The sequence below is a fragment of the Cucurbita moschata genome, unplaced genomic scaffold (assembly GCF_002738365.1).
Source record: "Cucurbita moschata cultivar Rifu unplaced genomic scaffold, Cmos_1.0 Cmo_Scf00002, whole genome shotgun sequence".
NCBI lineage: Eukaryota > Viridiplantae > Streptophyta > Magnoliopsida > Cucurbitales > Cucurbitaceae > Cucurbita > Cucurbita moschata.
This window is the reverse complement of record NW_019268518.1, coordinates 5,987,902-6,005,133: the sequence shown is the minus strand read 5'-3', so window position 1 is coordinate 6,005,133 and position 17,232 is coordinate 5,987,902. Positions and strand designations below refer to the sequence as shown.

The 17,232-nt window shown below is 38.2% G+C and overlaps 3 protein-coding genes across 4 annotated transcripts; all 3 read left to right on the top strand.

The window, feature by feature from the left end:
- Positions 1-229: 229 nt before the first annotated feature.
- Positions 230-4,335, top strand: LOC111430425 (serine/threonine-protein kinase HT1-like). Of its 2 annotated transcripts, none has more exons than XM_023066671.1 (6): positions 230-1,617; positions 1,862-1,994; positions 2,219-2,414; positions 2,883-3,007; positions 3,093-3,251; positions 3,698-3,774. In XM_023066671.1, exons 1-6 carry the CDS (start codon positions 1,490-1,492, stop codon positions 3,758-3,760), a joined length of 804 nt encoding a protein of 267 aa, XP_022922439.1. In that variant the 5' UTR covers positions 230-1,489; the 3' UTR covers positions 3,761-3,774. The 2 variants fall into 2 exon arrangements, with proteins under 2 accessions (XP_022922439.1, XP_022922433.1); XM_023066665.1 differs by having other exon boundaries at positions 238-1,617; positions 3,766-4,335.
- Positions 4,336-5,890: 1,555 nt separating this feature from the next.
- LOC111462872 (SUPPRESSOR OF GAMMA RESPONSE 1-like) lies at positions 5,891-10,839 on the top strand. The gene is made up of 6 exons (XM_023106664.1): positions 5,891-6,128; positions 7,965-8,097; positions 8,818-9,004; positions 9,090-9,586; positions 10,111-10,413; positions 10,493-10,839. The coding sequence occupies exons 1-6, from the start codon at positions 6,115-6,117 to the stop codon at positions 10,544-10,546; spliced, it is 1,188 nt and encodes a 395-aa protein (XP_022962432.1). The 5' UTR covers positions 5,891-6,114; the 3' UTR covers positions 10,547-10,839.
- A 759-nt stretch (positions 10,840-11,598) lies between these two features.
- LOC111464059 (uncharacterized CRM domain-containing protein At3g25440, chloroplastic) lies at positions 11,599-15,363 on the top strand. The gene is made up of 4 exons (XM_023108118.1): positions 11,599-11,756; positions 12,416-12,701; positions 12,962-13,363; positions 13,754-15,363. The coding sequence occupies exons 1-4, from the start codon at positions 11,689-11,691 to the stop codon at positions 14,852-14,854; spliced, it is 1,857 nt and encodes a 618-aa protein (XP_022963886.1). The 5' UTR covers positions 11,599-11,688; the 3' UTR covers positions 14,855-15,363.
- Positions 15,364-17,232: the final 1,869 nt, after the last annotated feature.

The window sequence follows — 17,232 nt, the reverse complement described above, 5'->3', positions numbered from 1 at the left end:
TATTCGGTTTTGGTTCATTCATTTATTCTTTATTTACTTGGTATCACATATTATACCTTTAGAAAAAATAAAAGCTAAATTTTAATTGTATCAAAATTGTAAGGATTAATTTTGTAATTTAACTATTCCATAGCACATCCAAATTAATTAGTGACATGAATGAGACATTTATAAGGTAGTTTAAGCACACAACACCTCATGTCTAATGCATCCCCCCAGTTTCTCATCTACCGCCACCTGCATCCTTTAAATCACTTCATCCTCCTCCTCTCCTTTTCAATTTCCTTGAAACAAAAACCAAGCACGTGAATCCATGTCTTAATCCACATTCCCATTTCGATTTTGATTTTTGACCCTTTTCCGCCATTACGTTTTCAAAGAAGAAACTCCACAGTTTACCAAAAATTTGGTGTGGAAATTGTTGTTTGACGATGGAGTTGCGTTTCTCACTTCATCCAACTCTCTTTCGTAATCTCTCTTACCCATTTGTCAAGCATGCGCGCCTCTCTTCTTCACCCAATGAGCTTACTTTAATGCCCATTTATTTTCTTACTTACTGTTCATCTTTTTCCTCTTTTACGTTTCTGCGAGAGTTGAATTTTAACCTACCAATGGTTGAAATGGGTTCCCAATTGGGTGTTTTTCTATTTGTTTTTATATTGATGGAAAAGTCAAGCACCCGGTGGCCAAACCATCTTACTTTCTTTTGACGCATTCCAAGTGTTTGAGAAAATGTCTGTACTAACTTCCCAGCAGGGGGAGACGCTTTCTGAGATATTAATCCGTGTAGTGAAAGCTACCCAAGCATTTTTTTCTCTCTTTTGGGTGCGTTTTGAAGAGGATTCTTCACGGCCCCACTTGAAATTTTTTAAGAAAGCGATCGAATTGATTGAATTATCGCAGAATATTGTTTCATTTCTTTTCAGCCCGTCAGATTTCCTTCCCCACGTATCCGTTGCTCTGTTTCCCTCTCTGTCTTTCTCCCTTTCCTTTCAACATTTGAGTTGTTTCTTACTGTTCTATGACACAGACCCAGTTCCTTCCGCGGCGTTCTTTTGCTGATACAGAGCTTGTCATGTTCCTTACTCGGAGGAGACTTGAAAGCACAAATTTTGGGTGGTTAAGCTCTAGGAACGACTTGGATCTTTCAGCCTTTTTTCAACTGAACTTTGTTATTTTGCTAGCTACCCTTTAAAGTTATTTTATTGGTGCATTTGTTTAGCCTTTTCCTTTCCTTATTCACTATTTCGCTTCATTTTTCATCCCTGCCAAGGCAGAGCTGCAAGAATTTCGAGCCTTTGATTTTTCTTTCCGTGGCGAGTTACAGAGATCGAATCATGCAGAATCAAGCAGATATTTTCATAGTCCTTTAACTTAATCTGCTTGCTGTTTGATTCATCCAATTCTCTCTCTGAAGTAATAGCTGTGCTTCAAAAACCTTTTGTTTTTCTTATTATTATGTCTTAAAGAGTCTTGTTTAGTAAAATAAATGGAGTCCGGTGATGGGTTATGTTCAAAAGAGTTTGATTTGGATGCTAAGTGGCTGGTCGATCCGAAGCAAATCCTTGTTGGGCCAAGGATTGGGGAGGGCGCACATGGCAAAGTGCACAAGGGGAAGTAAGTTGTTCTAATCTTGATACCTTTCTCTTAGCGTTGAATTCTTGGGTTTGAAGCTTCTTATGTTCTATTCAACTCTGATTTCTGAATTCTTGGTTTGTAATCGTTTTGTTCTTTCTCTCTTTCCTTCCCTCTTTCTCTATTTTCTTTGTTTAATTACAATCAGGCATGCATATTTTTATGGCTTGTGTTTGTTTAACAGCATCTCGTCACAGTGCAATTATAATTCTTTTTCACAATCCAGATACAAAAACGAAAATGTTGCTATTAAAATAATTCGAAGAGGTGAAACTCCAGAAGAAATTGCAAAAACTGAGGCACGCTTTGCTCGAGAGGTTGCAATGTTATCCAAAGTTCAGCACAAGAATCTTGCAAAGGTTGTCGATACGGTGTTTAGTTAATAACTTTAATTGCCGAGTAATTTGATTGTTCTATTAGTTTTTTTGGATTCTCTTTTTTTGGTGCCTTTTGCAGTCTTCTTTGTACTCTTATGGCACTTAATGATTATTTAGTTTCCTGAAAAAGAAAGGGTAGTAATCAGCTTAACGAAATGAACTGAGTTGTATAGTAACTTGTGGGATGTGGGGGCGGTTTGTCTCAGTTTATAGGTGCTTGCAAGGAGCCCATTATGGTGATAGTGACTGAGCTTCTTTTAGGCGGTACATTACGAAGGTACTTGTTGAGTATACGGCCAAGGTGCTTGGACTTGCACGAAGCAGCTTGTTTTGCACTTGATATAGCACGCGCAATGGAATGCCTGCATTCTCATGGGATCATTCACCGCGATCTCAAACCTGGTATACTTCTGCTAACTGTACTTTGAAGCCTAATAAATCAAAATTCTTCAGGTAGTATAGAGTATAATTTACTCTTGAAAAGAGATATGATAGTACAAGTCTGCTGGAATTATTTCAAGATGATTGTATGTCAATATTGTTCATTTCATTTCTGTGCCGCTGTATGTAATGGTCCAAGCCTACCGCTAGCAGATATTGTCTTCTTTAAGCTTTCCCTTCCAAGCTTCCTCTCAAAGTTTTTAAAACGCGTCTGCTAGGGAGAGGTTTCCACACCCTTATAAAGGATGTTTCGTTCTCCTCTCCAACTGAGGTGGGATCTCACATTGCATCTATATTTAGATTTTAGATTTCCTTTTAGCAGTAGCAGTACTATATACTGGTTTAAGCTCGATCGGATGGACAGCAATATGCTACTTCTGAGGATGATCGATCATTCTAATTCTAAGGATATCGTTTTTCGTCCCCCAGAGAATTTGATCTTGACCGGAGACCACAAAACTGTTAAGCTTACAGACTTCGGTTTGGCTAGAGAAGAGTCAGTAACAGAAATGATGACAGCTGAAACTGGGACTTACAGATGGATGGCTCCAGAGGTGAACTTTTGGTTAATGTATTATTTCATGTCAATGGGGCTCTTTTGTGGTAGTTCTCTATATCACCTGTTATACTTTGTGGCAGCTATATAGTACGGTCACTTTAAGAAATGGAGAGAAGAAGCATTACAATCACAAGGTGGATGTTTATAGCTTTGGAATTGTATTCTGGGAGATCGTCCAAAATAAGTTGCCTTTCGAAGGCATGTCGAATCTACAAGCAGCATATGCAGCTGCTTTTAAGGTGATTTCTTGTACTGTCATTGGACTATGTCAGTTAAAATAATCCACTGTTGAACAATTTCTCTCGAGTATGTATCTGTTGCCAAGTTGTTAGTTAGAGAAACTTAACGGAACACCTCAAGCCCACCGCTAGCAGATATTGTCTGTTTTGACCCGTTATGTATCGTCGTCTGTCTCATTGTTTTAAAACGTATTTTCTAGGGAGAGATTTCCTCTACACCCTTATAAGAAATGTTTCGTTCCCCTCTCCAGCCGATATAGAATCTCACACTTACCCTGAACTAATAAATAAGAGTCGCTTGGTTTCCATTTCTTAGGTCTCTCTCGAGTTGAGAAGAAGAAAATTGAAAACATTAGCCACTATCTTCATTATAGCGTAGGAGCAGATTAATGTTACATTACATGTTCTTGTTCTTATTGTTGTTTTGCCTTTTGTTGATTGAATAGATCTATACGTACACGACTAATAGTTGTATCATCTCCATCATTTTATCCTCTGGTCATTGTTGATACAGAATTTCCGACCGAATGCCGAGAACCTCCCGGAGTATTTGGCCCCGATTATAACTTCCTGTTGGACAGAGGATCCGAATACTCGGCCGAACTTCAGCGAAATCATACAGATGCTCTTGAAATATCTCTCCACCATTCCACAGCCAGAGTATGTTACACCACCAACAGTGCAGGCACCTGAGAATGCAGTGCTGCCACCAGAGTCTCCTGGAACTAGTTCTTTGATGGCAGCCACAAGACGTGGCACGGGGGATGTCCCGAAAAGCGAGATAGAAGAGAAACCAAGCAGGTTCTTCTCATGTTTCTCTGGTAGCTGTTACTGATCCTTGTGTTAAGAAATGAACTCATGGAATTAGAGTTGGAGATCCTTGCAAATTGTATAATAACGGAAGTTTACTTCGAAACGAATAAAGAATAAGCAGTGTAGTTCATCAAAAGATAAATTGTGATGCAGATTCCATTAGTGATATCTGTTCAAGTTGAATCCATAAGTGAGTGTGGAGTTGGGGTTGCTGTGATGTCAACTGTAAGAACAATGATTCATCCAAATGCCTTCCTCTCCTGCTTGCTTCTTCTTCCTGCTTTCTTTATTCTTCGAGTTTTTCACACCCAAACTTTCATTTGAATTCAGCCGGGATTATTCGAACTTTTGACCTCTTGGTCTCTTGGTCAAGGTTACACGACAACTATGATTGAACTATGCTCACCTTGACAATATTTATGTATGTATTTGACATTTTTTAAAAGAAATTCGTAAATATATTTGTAACAGTTCAAGTCTATCGTCCTCTTTGGACTTTTCCTTTTGAGACTCCCCTTCAATGTTTTAAAATGCGCTCGGAGAAAAATTTGTTCTCGTGGTACCTAAAAAAACCTTTCCTCCCCTTTTCCGCCAAATTGATTATTGTTGCTATATATGGGTATTATGAACAAGAGGGGTGAAAATATACTTCAACGGGAATTAAACAAGGTAGATTGATACAATAAAACGTCTCCACGCTCGAAAAAAACAACTTGGGACGTATTGCTCAAATCATTACTTGGGACTATCAATCCACACTAAAAAAACAACTTGGGACGTATCGCTCAATGAAATTTAAGACGAAACTAACGTAAACATTTTTGATGTTGTGCCGCCTGGAAGTCCTTCCTTACTCCTCACTATAGTCTAGGATAACGTTTTTTTGAAAAGGAATCTTTTGTTACACTAGGTCCTGGTGGGAAGTTATAGACACCTCCGTAATTTTCACACTAAGAATGTTTTGTCTTCAACTGATATGAGATCTCATAATTTATCCTCGGTACCTAACATTCTAGCTGGTACTCGTTCTCTCTCCTATGTGGGACCTCCCAATCCACTTTCTTTGGGTCCCAACGTCCTTGTACACCTTTTGACATCGTTGTTGTAGGTCTTTTAAAACTACTTAAATTTTACTATATTTTCCACATTTTCAAGGGGGTGTTTTATTATGATTTTGATTTGTTTGTAATAATTAGGTCATTTAGTTCAATTTCTCCAAATCTCACAAATTGGGTTTTAACAATATTTACCACAAATTTATAAGTTTGTTGACTAAATGAATTAAATTGAAAAGAAAAAATCAATATATATATATATATATATATATATATATGAGAAAACAAAAAGAACATAAAGGAGGTATCTAAAGAGTGGACCAAGTCCAAGTATTGAGTGATATTACTTGGGCCGCAAGTATATCTCTATGTCCCCACCTGAAATTTGCCGGCATTTACTCGCTTTTCGAAGTTACAATGCTTCCACTAGACACCTCAGCTTCGTCTTCCATAACTTAGCCTCGGTCCTAGATTCCGTCAACGTTGGGCCCCACACCCATGTACAACAATTCCCCCAAACATGCTTCAACGTATTCTTCCGAGCCTATGATCTTGTACCCTGTTAGGAATCACGACTCTCCACAATGGTATGATATTGTCCACTTTGAGCATAAGCTCTCATGGCTTTGCTTTGGGCTTCCCCAAAAGGCCTCATACCAATGAAGATAGTATTCCTCACTTATAAACCCATGATCTTCCACTAAATTAACCAATGTGGGACACTCCCAATCCCAATAATCCTCAACATACCCGACCCTTTACCGAGCCAGGAACTCAGTTTTTTCCCGCTCACACTGGGCACCGTTGGGACTTCGGACGGCACAACGCCTTCTTTTTCCGCGCCTCTTTCACTAAGACTTAGCGTAGCGGACTAAAATCTGAAGCTCAAACGCGCTGAAGCATTATATTATATCTCTCCCCTTACTCGCGGAAATGCGATTCCTCTTCTTCTTCCACCATTTCTGATCGTTTTTGTTTTTGATCTCAAGCTCTTGATGATTATGGCGAGGTGAGTCTACTTTCTTCATGTAATTTCTTTAATCCCTGTGGAGTGTTCTTGAGTTCTTTCAATCCCTGATACCAAAATGTGTGTGTGTGTGTGTGTGTTTTCTCTTCTGTTTCTCTGTTCATTGTGTTTCTGGGTCGATTCAATTATTGTGCCAAGATGATGGGTTTTTTTGTTTGTTCATTGTTGCCCTTTTGTTTAATCGAAAATATAAGTCTGGCTCTTGGAGTTTTACCTTCTTTTATTCGTAATGCTCTGCTAATTTTGAGAAAACGCTCCTACAGAGGATGTGGTTAATACTCGAGATTGAAAGGGAAACACAACTTAATATCTTTTAAGCTATATTATTACTGTTTGTTGCTTGAGAGCTCGATTATTCGCGTTAATGGCAGAGCTAACATGCCCCACTAGCCCAACATGATCCTTTGTGGTTAAGAAATTGGGGGAATATCCTGTTTTCGACATTTGGGTCTTAAGACTCAAAATCTTTTGCCATGGTTCGAGCTAACCAGACCCAAAATAGACAACATATTTAGGATGGTTTTGCTTTTATTTCCTGCCAATGCACCAAAAACCATCGTTTTGGATCATTTTAAGAATTTACTTCACCAACCTGTAAATGAATATACCATCCATATTCATGTTTTCTTTCCTCACAGACCAATATTTTTCAAATATTTAACCACCACTGTTTGACCTAATTATAATGGAGTTTGGAGAAGGAACTTGGTGATTTTGGGGGACAAATTCTCAAATCTCACTGTTCTATTGTTCTGAGGTGTAATAGCCCAAACTCAACGTTAGTAGATACTGTCTTCTTTGGGTTTTTCCTCAAGGTTTTAAAATGCGTCTGCTAGGGAGAGGTTTCCATACCCATATGAATGTTTCGTTCCCTTTCCAACCGATGTGGGATCACACAATCCACACCACTTGGGGGGCCAGTATCCTCACTGGCACATCCCTGGTGTGTGGCTTTGATACCATTTGTAATAGTCCAAGCCTAACTATTGTCCTCTTTGGGCTTTCCCTTTCGGGTTTCCTTTCCAAGTTTTAAACATGTCTTATAGGGAGAGATTTCCACACTCTTATAAAGAATGCTTCGTTCCCCTCTCCATCCGATATGAGATCTCACAATCCACCCTACTTGGGGTCTCAGGGTCCTTGCAGACACATTGCCCGGTGTATGGCTCTGATACTATTTGTAACTGCCTAAGCCCATTGTCAGCAAATATTTTCCTATTTAAGCTTTCTCATCCAGGGTTCCCCTCAAAGTTTTAAAATGCATCTGCTATAGAGAGGTTTTCACACCCTTATAAGGAATGTTTAGTTCTCTCTCCAACCGATGTGGGATCTCTCAATCCACCCTCCTTGGGGCCTAGCATCCTCGCTGCCACACCGCCCAGTGTTTGGCTCTGATACCATTTGTAACAGTCCAAGCCCACCACTAGCAAATATTGTCCTTTTTGGATCTTTCCTTCCGAGCTTCCCCTCAAGGTTTTAAAACGCGTCTTCTAGGGAGAGGTTTCCACACCCTTATAAGAAATGTTTCATTACCCTTTTTAACCGATGCGAGATCTCACTGGGATAAGTAAAAAAAAAATTGTGTTGTTTGACTACTGCATGTTGTAGGTTCTCGCAATTTTGTTCGTGAGATTATCATGTGTGTGGGCCTAGAAACTCAAGGTACCATAAATGAAAAGTTTGCAAATAATTTAATTCTTCATCTTTAAGGACTCAGTTTCAACCTCTTGAATGCTTATTTTTTTAGTCCGATGAATTAGATGTTCCTTTTAAAAGTTTAGCGATTGAATTTTAACTTTTAGCAACTCATTCTTGTAGGGCTTGGATCCTTGATAGCCGAACATTTGCAAGAAAAGTCAGAAACATCAGCCAATCCTCTTCGCAAGTAATTAAAGATTGTGATGCCAAACGAGAATGCCCAAACTGTCACTTTATTATTGATAATACAGATGTAAGTTTGAACTCCTTCCTGTGTGTTCATAATTGTTCTTATAGTGATACTTCAATTTAATATGGACTAAAACATCACTCTTCATATGCAGTAAATGCTCCATTCATATTTAAGCAGAAATTTAACGTTTGTTAGGAATCACGAACCTCCATAAGGGTATGATATCGTCCACTTTGAGCATAAGCTCTCGTGACTTTACTTTTGGTTTCCCCAAAAGGTCTCGTACCAATGGAGATATATATATATTTTTTACTTATAAACCCATGATCAACCCCTTAATTAGTCGAGGTGAGGCTCCTCTCCCAACAATTATCAACCATCCTCCTCTTGAACAAAGTACACCATAGAGCCTCCGCTAAGGTCTATGGAGCCCTCGAACAAAGTACACCATTTATTCAACAATTGAGTCACTTTTGACTACACATTCGAGGCTAGCAACTTTTTTGTTCGACACTTGAGAATTCGATTAGCACGACTAAGTTAAGGGCATAGTTCTGATACCATGTTAGGAATCACCCACCTCCACAATGGTATGATATTGTCCACTTTGAGCATAAGCTCTCGTGACTTTGCTTTTGGTTCCCCGAAAGGCTTCATACCAATGAAGATATATTCTTTACTTAACCCATGATCAACCCCTTAATTAGCCGATATGAGACTCCTCTCCCAAGTTGTGTCGTGCCTTAATTTGAATATCTCTCAATTGCATTTTCTTTTCAGGTGTCTCCTGAATGGCCTGGTTTGCCTGCTGGTGTTAAGTTTGATCCAACTGATGAAGAAATAATGGGTCACTTAGCAGCAAAGTGTGCCGTTGGGAACTTAAAACTACATGCATTAATTGATGAATTCATCCCCACACTAGACACAGATCAAGGAATCTGCTACACTCATCCAGAAAATCTCCCCGGTTAGGAATTCATCTGTGTTGCTCTTTTCATTTCCCATACTATAATGTTCTCTTACTTAGAATCATAACATTTTCAAGTATTCAGGTGTTAGTAAAGATGGAAATGATGTCCATTTCTTTCACAAAACAAGCAATGCATATGCCACGGGCCAAAGGAAGCGCCGCAAAATTGAAAGTGAAGATAGTTCAAGCATGGAACATTTCCGGTGGCACAAGACTGGTAAAACCAAAGCTGTGATAGATAAGGGTGTTCATAGGGGATGGAAAAAGATCTTCTCTCTGTACCGAAGTTCGAAGGGAGGCTCGAAACCCGAAAGGTCGAGCTGGGTGATACATCAATATCATTTGGGAGTTGAAGAAGATGAGAAGGAAGGTGAATATGTTTTGTCAAAGATTTCTTATCAGCAGCCAAAGCAATGTAGTAAGAGCAATGATAATATGCTGATTGAGGATTTTGATGCTTTGCTCCATCAAACTAGTCCTAGAACTCCCAAGTCGAATCCTCCGATACCTCCTCGATCCGGGAAATCATTTGTTTCCAATGATGTTGCTGAAAATGGTCTGCCTCAATCATTTGCAAAGGTAGCTTATCGTTTAAGTTAGTTTCATTGTCTATTTGTGTGAGATCCCATATTGGTTGGAAAGGAGAACAAAACATTCCTTATAAGGATGTGGAAACCTCTCCCTAACACATGCGTTTTAAAAACCTTGAGGGGAAACCCGAAAGGGAAAGTCCAAAGAAGACAATATTTGCTAGCGTGGACTTGGGCTGTTATAAATGATATCAGAGTCAAACATCGGGCGGTGTGCCAGCGAGGACGCTGGGCCCCCAAGGGGTGTGGATTGTGAGTTCCCACATCGGTTGGAGAGGAGAACAATGCATTCCTTATAAGGATGGGAAAACCTCTCCCTAACAGACGAATCTTAAAAACCTGAAGTAGAAGCTCAGAAAGGAAAGTCCAAAAAGGACAGTATTTGCTTGCGGTGGGCTTGGGCAACATTGATGTGTGCGGATAAGTGGAGTTTCTATGGCAACTGCGTTCATGCCTTGACCCTATAATGTGTTCATCTGTCTAATTCTCACTTTAGTATGCTTTGTTGATTAGGTAGAAGAGCTGACTCCAGAAGCAGCTCATATTTCATTGGAGAACGACGTCGGATTCCCGGGATGGTTGGCCGGAGAATCTCAGGGTATAGATGATGCTGAATTACATTACTTGGAAGACAACTTATTGTGCAATGAAGTCCTGGATTCTAATGTTCTTACAAGTAACAGCCAACTAACTCAAATGTCTTTCCCGCTCTCCGGTAGCAACGGTTGCCATGAGATCGTGAACGATAACGTTACGTGTGGAATTGCAGACCTTGAGAACCTTGAATTGGATACTCCACCTGATTTTCATCTTGCTGTAAGTTAACCTCACTCCCAAGTTTCAAATGCTTGCTTTCCTTTGATCTATATAACTCAACTTTGATCATTGCTTACAGGACCTGCAGTTTGGTTCTCAAGAGAGCATTTTCGACTGGCTCGACAGGATATGAAGCGAAATCTCGTAAGAACGACATGTTACAATCTGGCTTTTCGGCCAGAATCTTCCTCGAATTCACCATATTTCGTTGTAAAACTCTTTTCTGTCATTTGGCTTTCATTTGTGTGGAGAATGCCATGCATATCACCCCCACCTGCATGGCACATAACAATTTACAATCACATATATCAGTTGTTTTATTGTCAAGTCGTCGAATCAAGAACGAATATGACCGATCTCGTGATCGAGCTGGTTATTGCTCAAATTTTGTGTTAAACACACCATGAAAATGTAGAAACTGATTACTATTTGTTATGGGATGTATGAAAACTGATATTCATGACTGTGTAGTGGTGGTGATGCATTTTGAGAATGGTATTTGGTCTTATATTTATTTCCCTTCTCCATTTCTTCGATGTTTCTTTCACGAATTACGTTCTTCACGAATTACGTTCTATCTATGATGTCCCACATTGGTTGAGGAGAAAAACAAACCACCATTTACAAGGGTGTGGAAACTTTTCCCTAAAATACGCATTTTAAAGACTTGAGGGGAAGTCCGAAAGGGAAAGCCCAAAGAGGACAATATCTACTAGCAGTGGATCTGGGTCGTTACACTATTCTTTAAGAAATCGAGCTCGTGTTCATGAGAAGATTTCTTTTTGTCAACCAGAAACGAAGCTATTTTATCGAGTAGAATAAAGAGAAGGTAGAAAAAGTACATGAAGGAGATTTTTTGTCTTGTTCATGATAGGTCTCTGTAACAGTCCTATTTTATCAAGAATTTTGTCTTGTACAGTCTTATCTTATCGAGAATTTTGATACTTCTATCAAGAACGTTACTTGACAAAAAAAAATTTAGAATAGAAATTATTAAAGTTAGTCTTCAAATTTATATTATATTAATGGTATCTATTAAGAGAATATATATTTTTAATTATTAATATTAATATTTTATTAAGTAATCACTTCAGTTAAATAATTAACATTAAATCCACATTTGTTGTATAAAAACAATAAATAAATAAAGGCAGGGGTAAAATGGTCAAATCTGAAAGAACGTTAAACCCTGCAGGCTGCAGCGCCAAACCCTGATAGATCGGCGGTGTTTAGGAATGGAGATGAGCGATTGATCGTCATCTCTTCCATTCATCAATGTTTTCTGCTACTCGAAGGCTCTGTTTTACTAGGGTTTCTACTCTTCTTCTATCAAATCGCTACAAGTATCGTCTCTCTCTCTCCCTCGCTCTCTTTCCGTTGCATTTGGTTGCTGGGTGCTGTGAATTAGGTTCTTGTTTCCATATTGTGGCTTCAGTTATAGAGTCTCAGGGGAGCCAGTTTGGCGCTTCGTCTCTCCGGCAGTCATTCAATCATCAATTCCTTTTTTTATAATCGATTTGATTGCTTCCTATATTTTCTTTGAGAACCCTAATGAATTTTCTCTCTTTCGGTTTTCTAGTGTGTTTTCTTTTCCCTTGTTAAGAAATCTATACAGCTTTTTGAAAAACTCGCTTTCTCCTTAAGTCTATGCTTTTATTGTTTTTTCATTCCCTTTGATGAACTGCGTTAAAAAAGTGCATCCATTCTGCTATTGCTTATGGAATTCACCACTCTTAGAAAAAGATCATGATTTTACTTGTTAGATATGACGCTCTTTCATAGTTGAATCTGCTCAGGAAATATATGACATTATTTAACTTCGTTTGTACTGCTTCTCTCATTTTCCAAGTATCCAATTGAATGCATACTTTGATTCTGTGGGTATTGTTCCTCAGCATATATCCAAGGCATTTAGATGTAATGATAGCATCCACTTTGTTCAATGCAGTTGGAACAAAGATTCTGATAGGATATAATTTTTTTTTTTTTTTAATGTGTGCAGCAATGTCGTATCATTAGCAGATTTTCATTCAGAGATTGCTTCAAGCAATGTGGCCCTTAGAAGCATTCGTAGTGAATATGTATTTCCTTCTAAATGGAAGGTTGTTGGTTCTTTCAATGGGTTGTCCCGTTGTATGTCGACATCGAAGGGAAGGAGCATGCGTAGTAAGGTGGAGAGGAGAATGAGGAAAGAGTCTGGTAAGACCTTAAGGGAGATCCGAAGAGCTAAGAAAATTAAGAAAAAGCTGATGACAGAGGAGGAAAGGCTCCTTTACAACCTCAAAAGAGTATGTCATTTCGACGCTATAATCTATGTTGTCGATTTTGATGACATACTTACATCTGTTTTTAATGTTGATGAATATTGTGATTGAAGAGATATTTTATGAATTACAGCCTTCTCTGGGAAATTTGAATTTGACATTTGATGTTCAATTTAAGTCACTATACTGCTGCCTTTGTTTTAAATAAAAACATAATTCTACACGCACACAATTTATAAATTTGATTGATTAGTATGACCACATTTGTCTCATATCTTTCATAGGCCAAGAAGAAAGTAGCATTACTTTTACAACAACTCAAGAAGTATGAGCTCCCAGAGTTGCCACCCCCTCGTCATGACCCAGAGCTCCTGACCCCTGAACAGCTTCAAGCTTATAAAAAAATAGGCTTTAGAAATAAGAATTACGTCCCAGTTGGTGTTCGTGGAGTGTTTGGAGGAGTGGTCCAGAATATGCATCTCCATTGGAAGTTTCATGAGACTGTGCAAGTGTGTTGTGATAACTTCCCCAAAGAAAAGATCAAGGAAATGGCAATCATGCTTGCAAGACTTAGCGGTGGAATTGTCGTGAATGTACATAACGTGAAAACAATCATCATGTTTCGTGGAAGAAACTATCGTCAACCTAAAAATTTGATACCAATCAACACCCTTACTAAGAGAAAGGTACGCATGCTGGATCACAGTGTTTTGTTTTTAAAAATAAGTACTTCTTTTGGGTTGCTCCTCCACCCCACCCCACCCCACCCACACACACACACACACACACACACACCCCATATTTCTTAAAAAGGGATAGGCTGAATTTTTGTCCCTTAATTTTATGGCAACCTTCATTCTGTATTCTTTTGAAAGCTTGGTCTTAGATCTTAACTCTTTCCTAGCCACTATGTTAGCCCCTTTGGTGAAACTGACTAGATGTGATTGAATAAATTGACTAACTAGATTTGGTGGAAATTATTTCTTCCATTGGGTGAATGGAGATCATAATTAATGTTGTTGGATAAAGGAAGTCAAGAAAACAGTAGAATAACAGTTGTTTGTTCTCTTACGTAGGCGTTATTCAAGGCCAGATTTGAACAAGCTCTCGATTCTCAGAAGCTAAACATAAAGAAGATAGAACAAGAGCTCAGACGTAAGGGTATAAACCCAGAGGATCCAGTTGCTATGGCCAGCATCCAGAGAGTAGCTTCAACATTTTTTAATGCCATTGACAAAAAAGAAGGTACCCCGTATGTCTTCTACGGTGATAAGCAGACAGCGACAGAGATCGAGCGTAACATGGAAGAAGAGGAATCTCATAGTGACAGTGACCAGGAAGAGTTAGACAGATTCATAGCTGAGATAGAGGATGCAGCAGATCGAGATTGGGTTGCTGAGGAAGCAGCAGAGAAAGAAGAGCTTAGCCAAATTAGGTATAGGAATAGAGAAGAACATGGTGGGAGACTAAGAAAATCCGATATGCGTACAAATAACAGTTCTGATGACGAGATTGAAAAGCCAAGTGTTTGGAGACAGCGAGATAGTAAGCAAAGATTATACGATAGTGAAGAGGAAGATGATGAACACGCAAATGAGGAGGAATGGGATTCTGATGATGGTCAGAATGCTAACGATGCAGATGATTCTGATGGAGCTCATGGGATCGTCAAAACGACTCGAGGAGCTGGAGGGAGGCATGATTTGGCAAAAAATAGAAGTTTTAAGAGAAATGTCGAGCCCTTTGTCAGAAAAAGGATGGATTCAGAAGGTTCTGAGCCTGAAACTATGCTTAGTGATCTTGAAAGTGCCATGTGGCAATCAGAAGAAGAGGAAGAAGACGAAGAAGATGACATGAAAGTTTTAAGCTGCGCAAATGATGATTACAGGAGCAATGAAGTTGATTTGCATCACATCAAGAAAGATAAGAAGAATAATAAGCTGAATGATTATGACTCTAGCATTGATGAATCCAATGAAGCTTATGAACACACAGACACTAAAAGAAAGGAGAATAGAATGAGAAAATCGAAGAATAGTTACAACTTTGTATCGAAAAATACTGATTCAGGAAAGGCATTGTGGGATTCAGACGAAGAAGATGAATCAGGGACATCGAGACCGCAGAGACACGATTACTGGAGTGGTAGTGATGAAGATGATTCTCGTAGAAAATAGATAAATAGACAGTAAAATGGATGAAATTTATGGAAGAAAACCATGGCTGCAAACTTGGCGCAATAATCTTCTGTTGCTTCAATGCCCTGTCTGATTGTGTGCGAGAGAAAAGGGCACTTTTTGGTAAGTTTGGTCGCAGTAGCCCCATGAAACAAACGATTTTACGGTAACTTAAAGATGATTCATTTTTATCTACTGCGACTGTTCATCATTTTTCAGTTTAGACTTCTTGTGCTGATGCTTTTGATACTATTAGTCCAAATAATTGATGCTGCAATGTCCAAAGATTAGCACCATGGTGCTCATGCCCGTGTTCGTGCTCGTAAAATAGCCATAGACAGAACTGAGAGAGACCAAAAAGGCCATCTAAGATCGTTGAATTAAGCTAGAATGGAGAATGTTAAGCATCCAAAATGTAAGAAAAACTACTGTGCTTCAAGGATGTGGCTCTTATTCTAGTCATGGTTTTTTTTTTTTTTTAATCAATGAATTTTTAATTTTCCTTTCCAGACTATTGGTTTAATGCTTGTGGATGTAAAAATTTTAGTCAGGTCACATCAATTAGCTCACTTAGAATCATGTCTTTTTAGGACTCACTCTCTCACTTAGAGTGACTTAGAGTGAATCATGTCTTTTTAGGGCTCCCTATTCATTGTCGAATCCTTAAAGCAACAAGCAAGAATGGATAAGAAAAAGAACCTTTCCCCTTTTCTAGTAGCGTTTTTTTCTTTAATCAAAATTCATCTGTGTAGCCCTTGTCGAAATGTGATTCCGTAAAGTAGGTCAACCACTAAAAAGAGATATTCTTTGAATTGGTAAACTAGGTCTAAGATATTCTTTGAATTGGTAAACTAGGTCTAACACTTCAAGGAAATATTCTTTGTACGACTTCAATAGTGCACATAAGGAAGATAGAGTTATTTTTTAGGTTAAGTTCTTAGAACCGATCTTAATTAGTTGAATTATGCTCTGAGAAGTAAATAGAGCCAACTTATCTATAATCATTTTATACGAAAACTCGACTTTGATAGACTATTCTAAATTGGTGATGACTCCATTAAAATCCATAAGTAAGAATCCACCATGTGAAGAGCCACCAGCCAACGTGGAAGGTGATGAAGTCAACTCATCACTTATCTACACAATTATTAGATTCTTCCTCCCAAATAAACAGGTTTGAATTTAATATATTTGAGATAAAATATTACAAAAATAACAACTAAAAAATAATTATAAATGCAAAATAAAAAAAATTAAAATACATGTTAAATGATTTCATTAAAATTAATAACCGATATCTATCCGAATAATCAGTTATGAAAATTAATAATTATTACACAAAATAAAAAGACAATTGGAATATTATTATATTATCATTATTATCATTATTACTAAAGTCAATAAGTGTTTATCAAAATAATTTTTTGAAGAACATTATTCATAGTATTTTTGGAAAAATGGGTTACCCACTCAAAGTTTTAATTTTAATATATAAAGGCATAAAGAGAGTGGAAGATCAATTGAATTTTGAAGTGGGGAGGCTGAAAATCGTTGACCAAAACCCACTTTTTTATTTGAATGGTGACAAATTGTTTGGAAATGAAGTTGAATTTAGGTTTGAGAATTGGAACAGTGAAGAAGCATTTTACAGCTATGACTATCATAGTCTTGCATTGTTGAGAAGGTTCTTGGCATAACTTGTGGGAGACTCTAAACTTTTCGTCTTTTCGTCTCTTTCGGGCTAAGTCCATAGTTAGTTACTTTACGAACGCTTTGACTTTTATGATTATAATATTTTTCTTTTTCTCCAAATAAGAGAAAATTCAAACATTTACATAAAAGTAGTACGTTTCAACGAGTTGAATTAAACTGAAGTTTATGGATAAAGTTGCGAACCAGCCTGACAGCACAAAAATGAAAGTGAAAACAGCAGATAATAAAGAAGATGTTTTTATTTTTTTTACCTCTAGGAACTTTATAGTTCAGGATATTTTTCTTTATTCTCTGGTGAAATGGAAGATTCTTTGGTCTTTAGGGAGAGTGGTGGGCACCATGATTGTATGCTTAGAGGAAGAAATGTCCACATGCTTCCCACTTTCCATGTTTCATCACAACCTCACAAGAAATACCACGTCGAATCGAATGTTTTGTGAGATCCCACATGAAAAAGAGAGAATAAGTGTCAGCGAGGACGCTGACCTCAAAGAGGAGTGGATTGTGAGATTCTATATCATTGGAAAGAGGAACGAGTGCCAACGAGGACGCTGGGACCCGAAGAGAACTGGATTGTGAGATGCCTATATTGATTGGGTAGGGGAATGAAACAAACCTTTCCCCAACAGATACGTTTTGAAAACCTTGAGAGAAAGCTTGAAAAG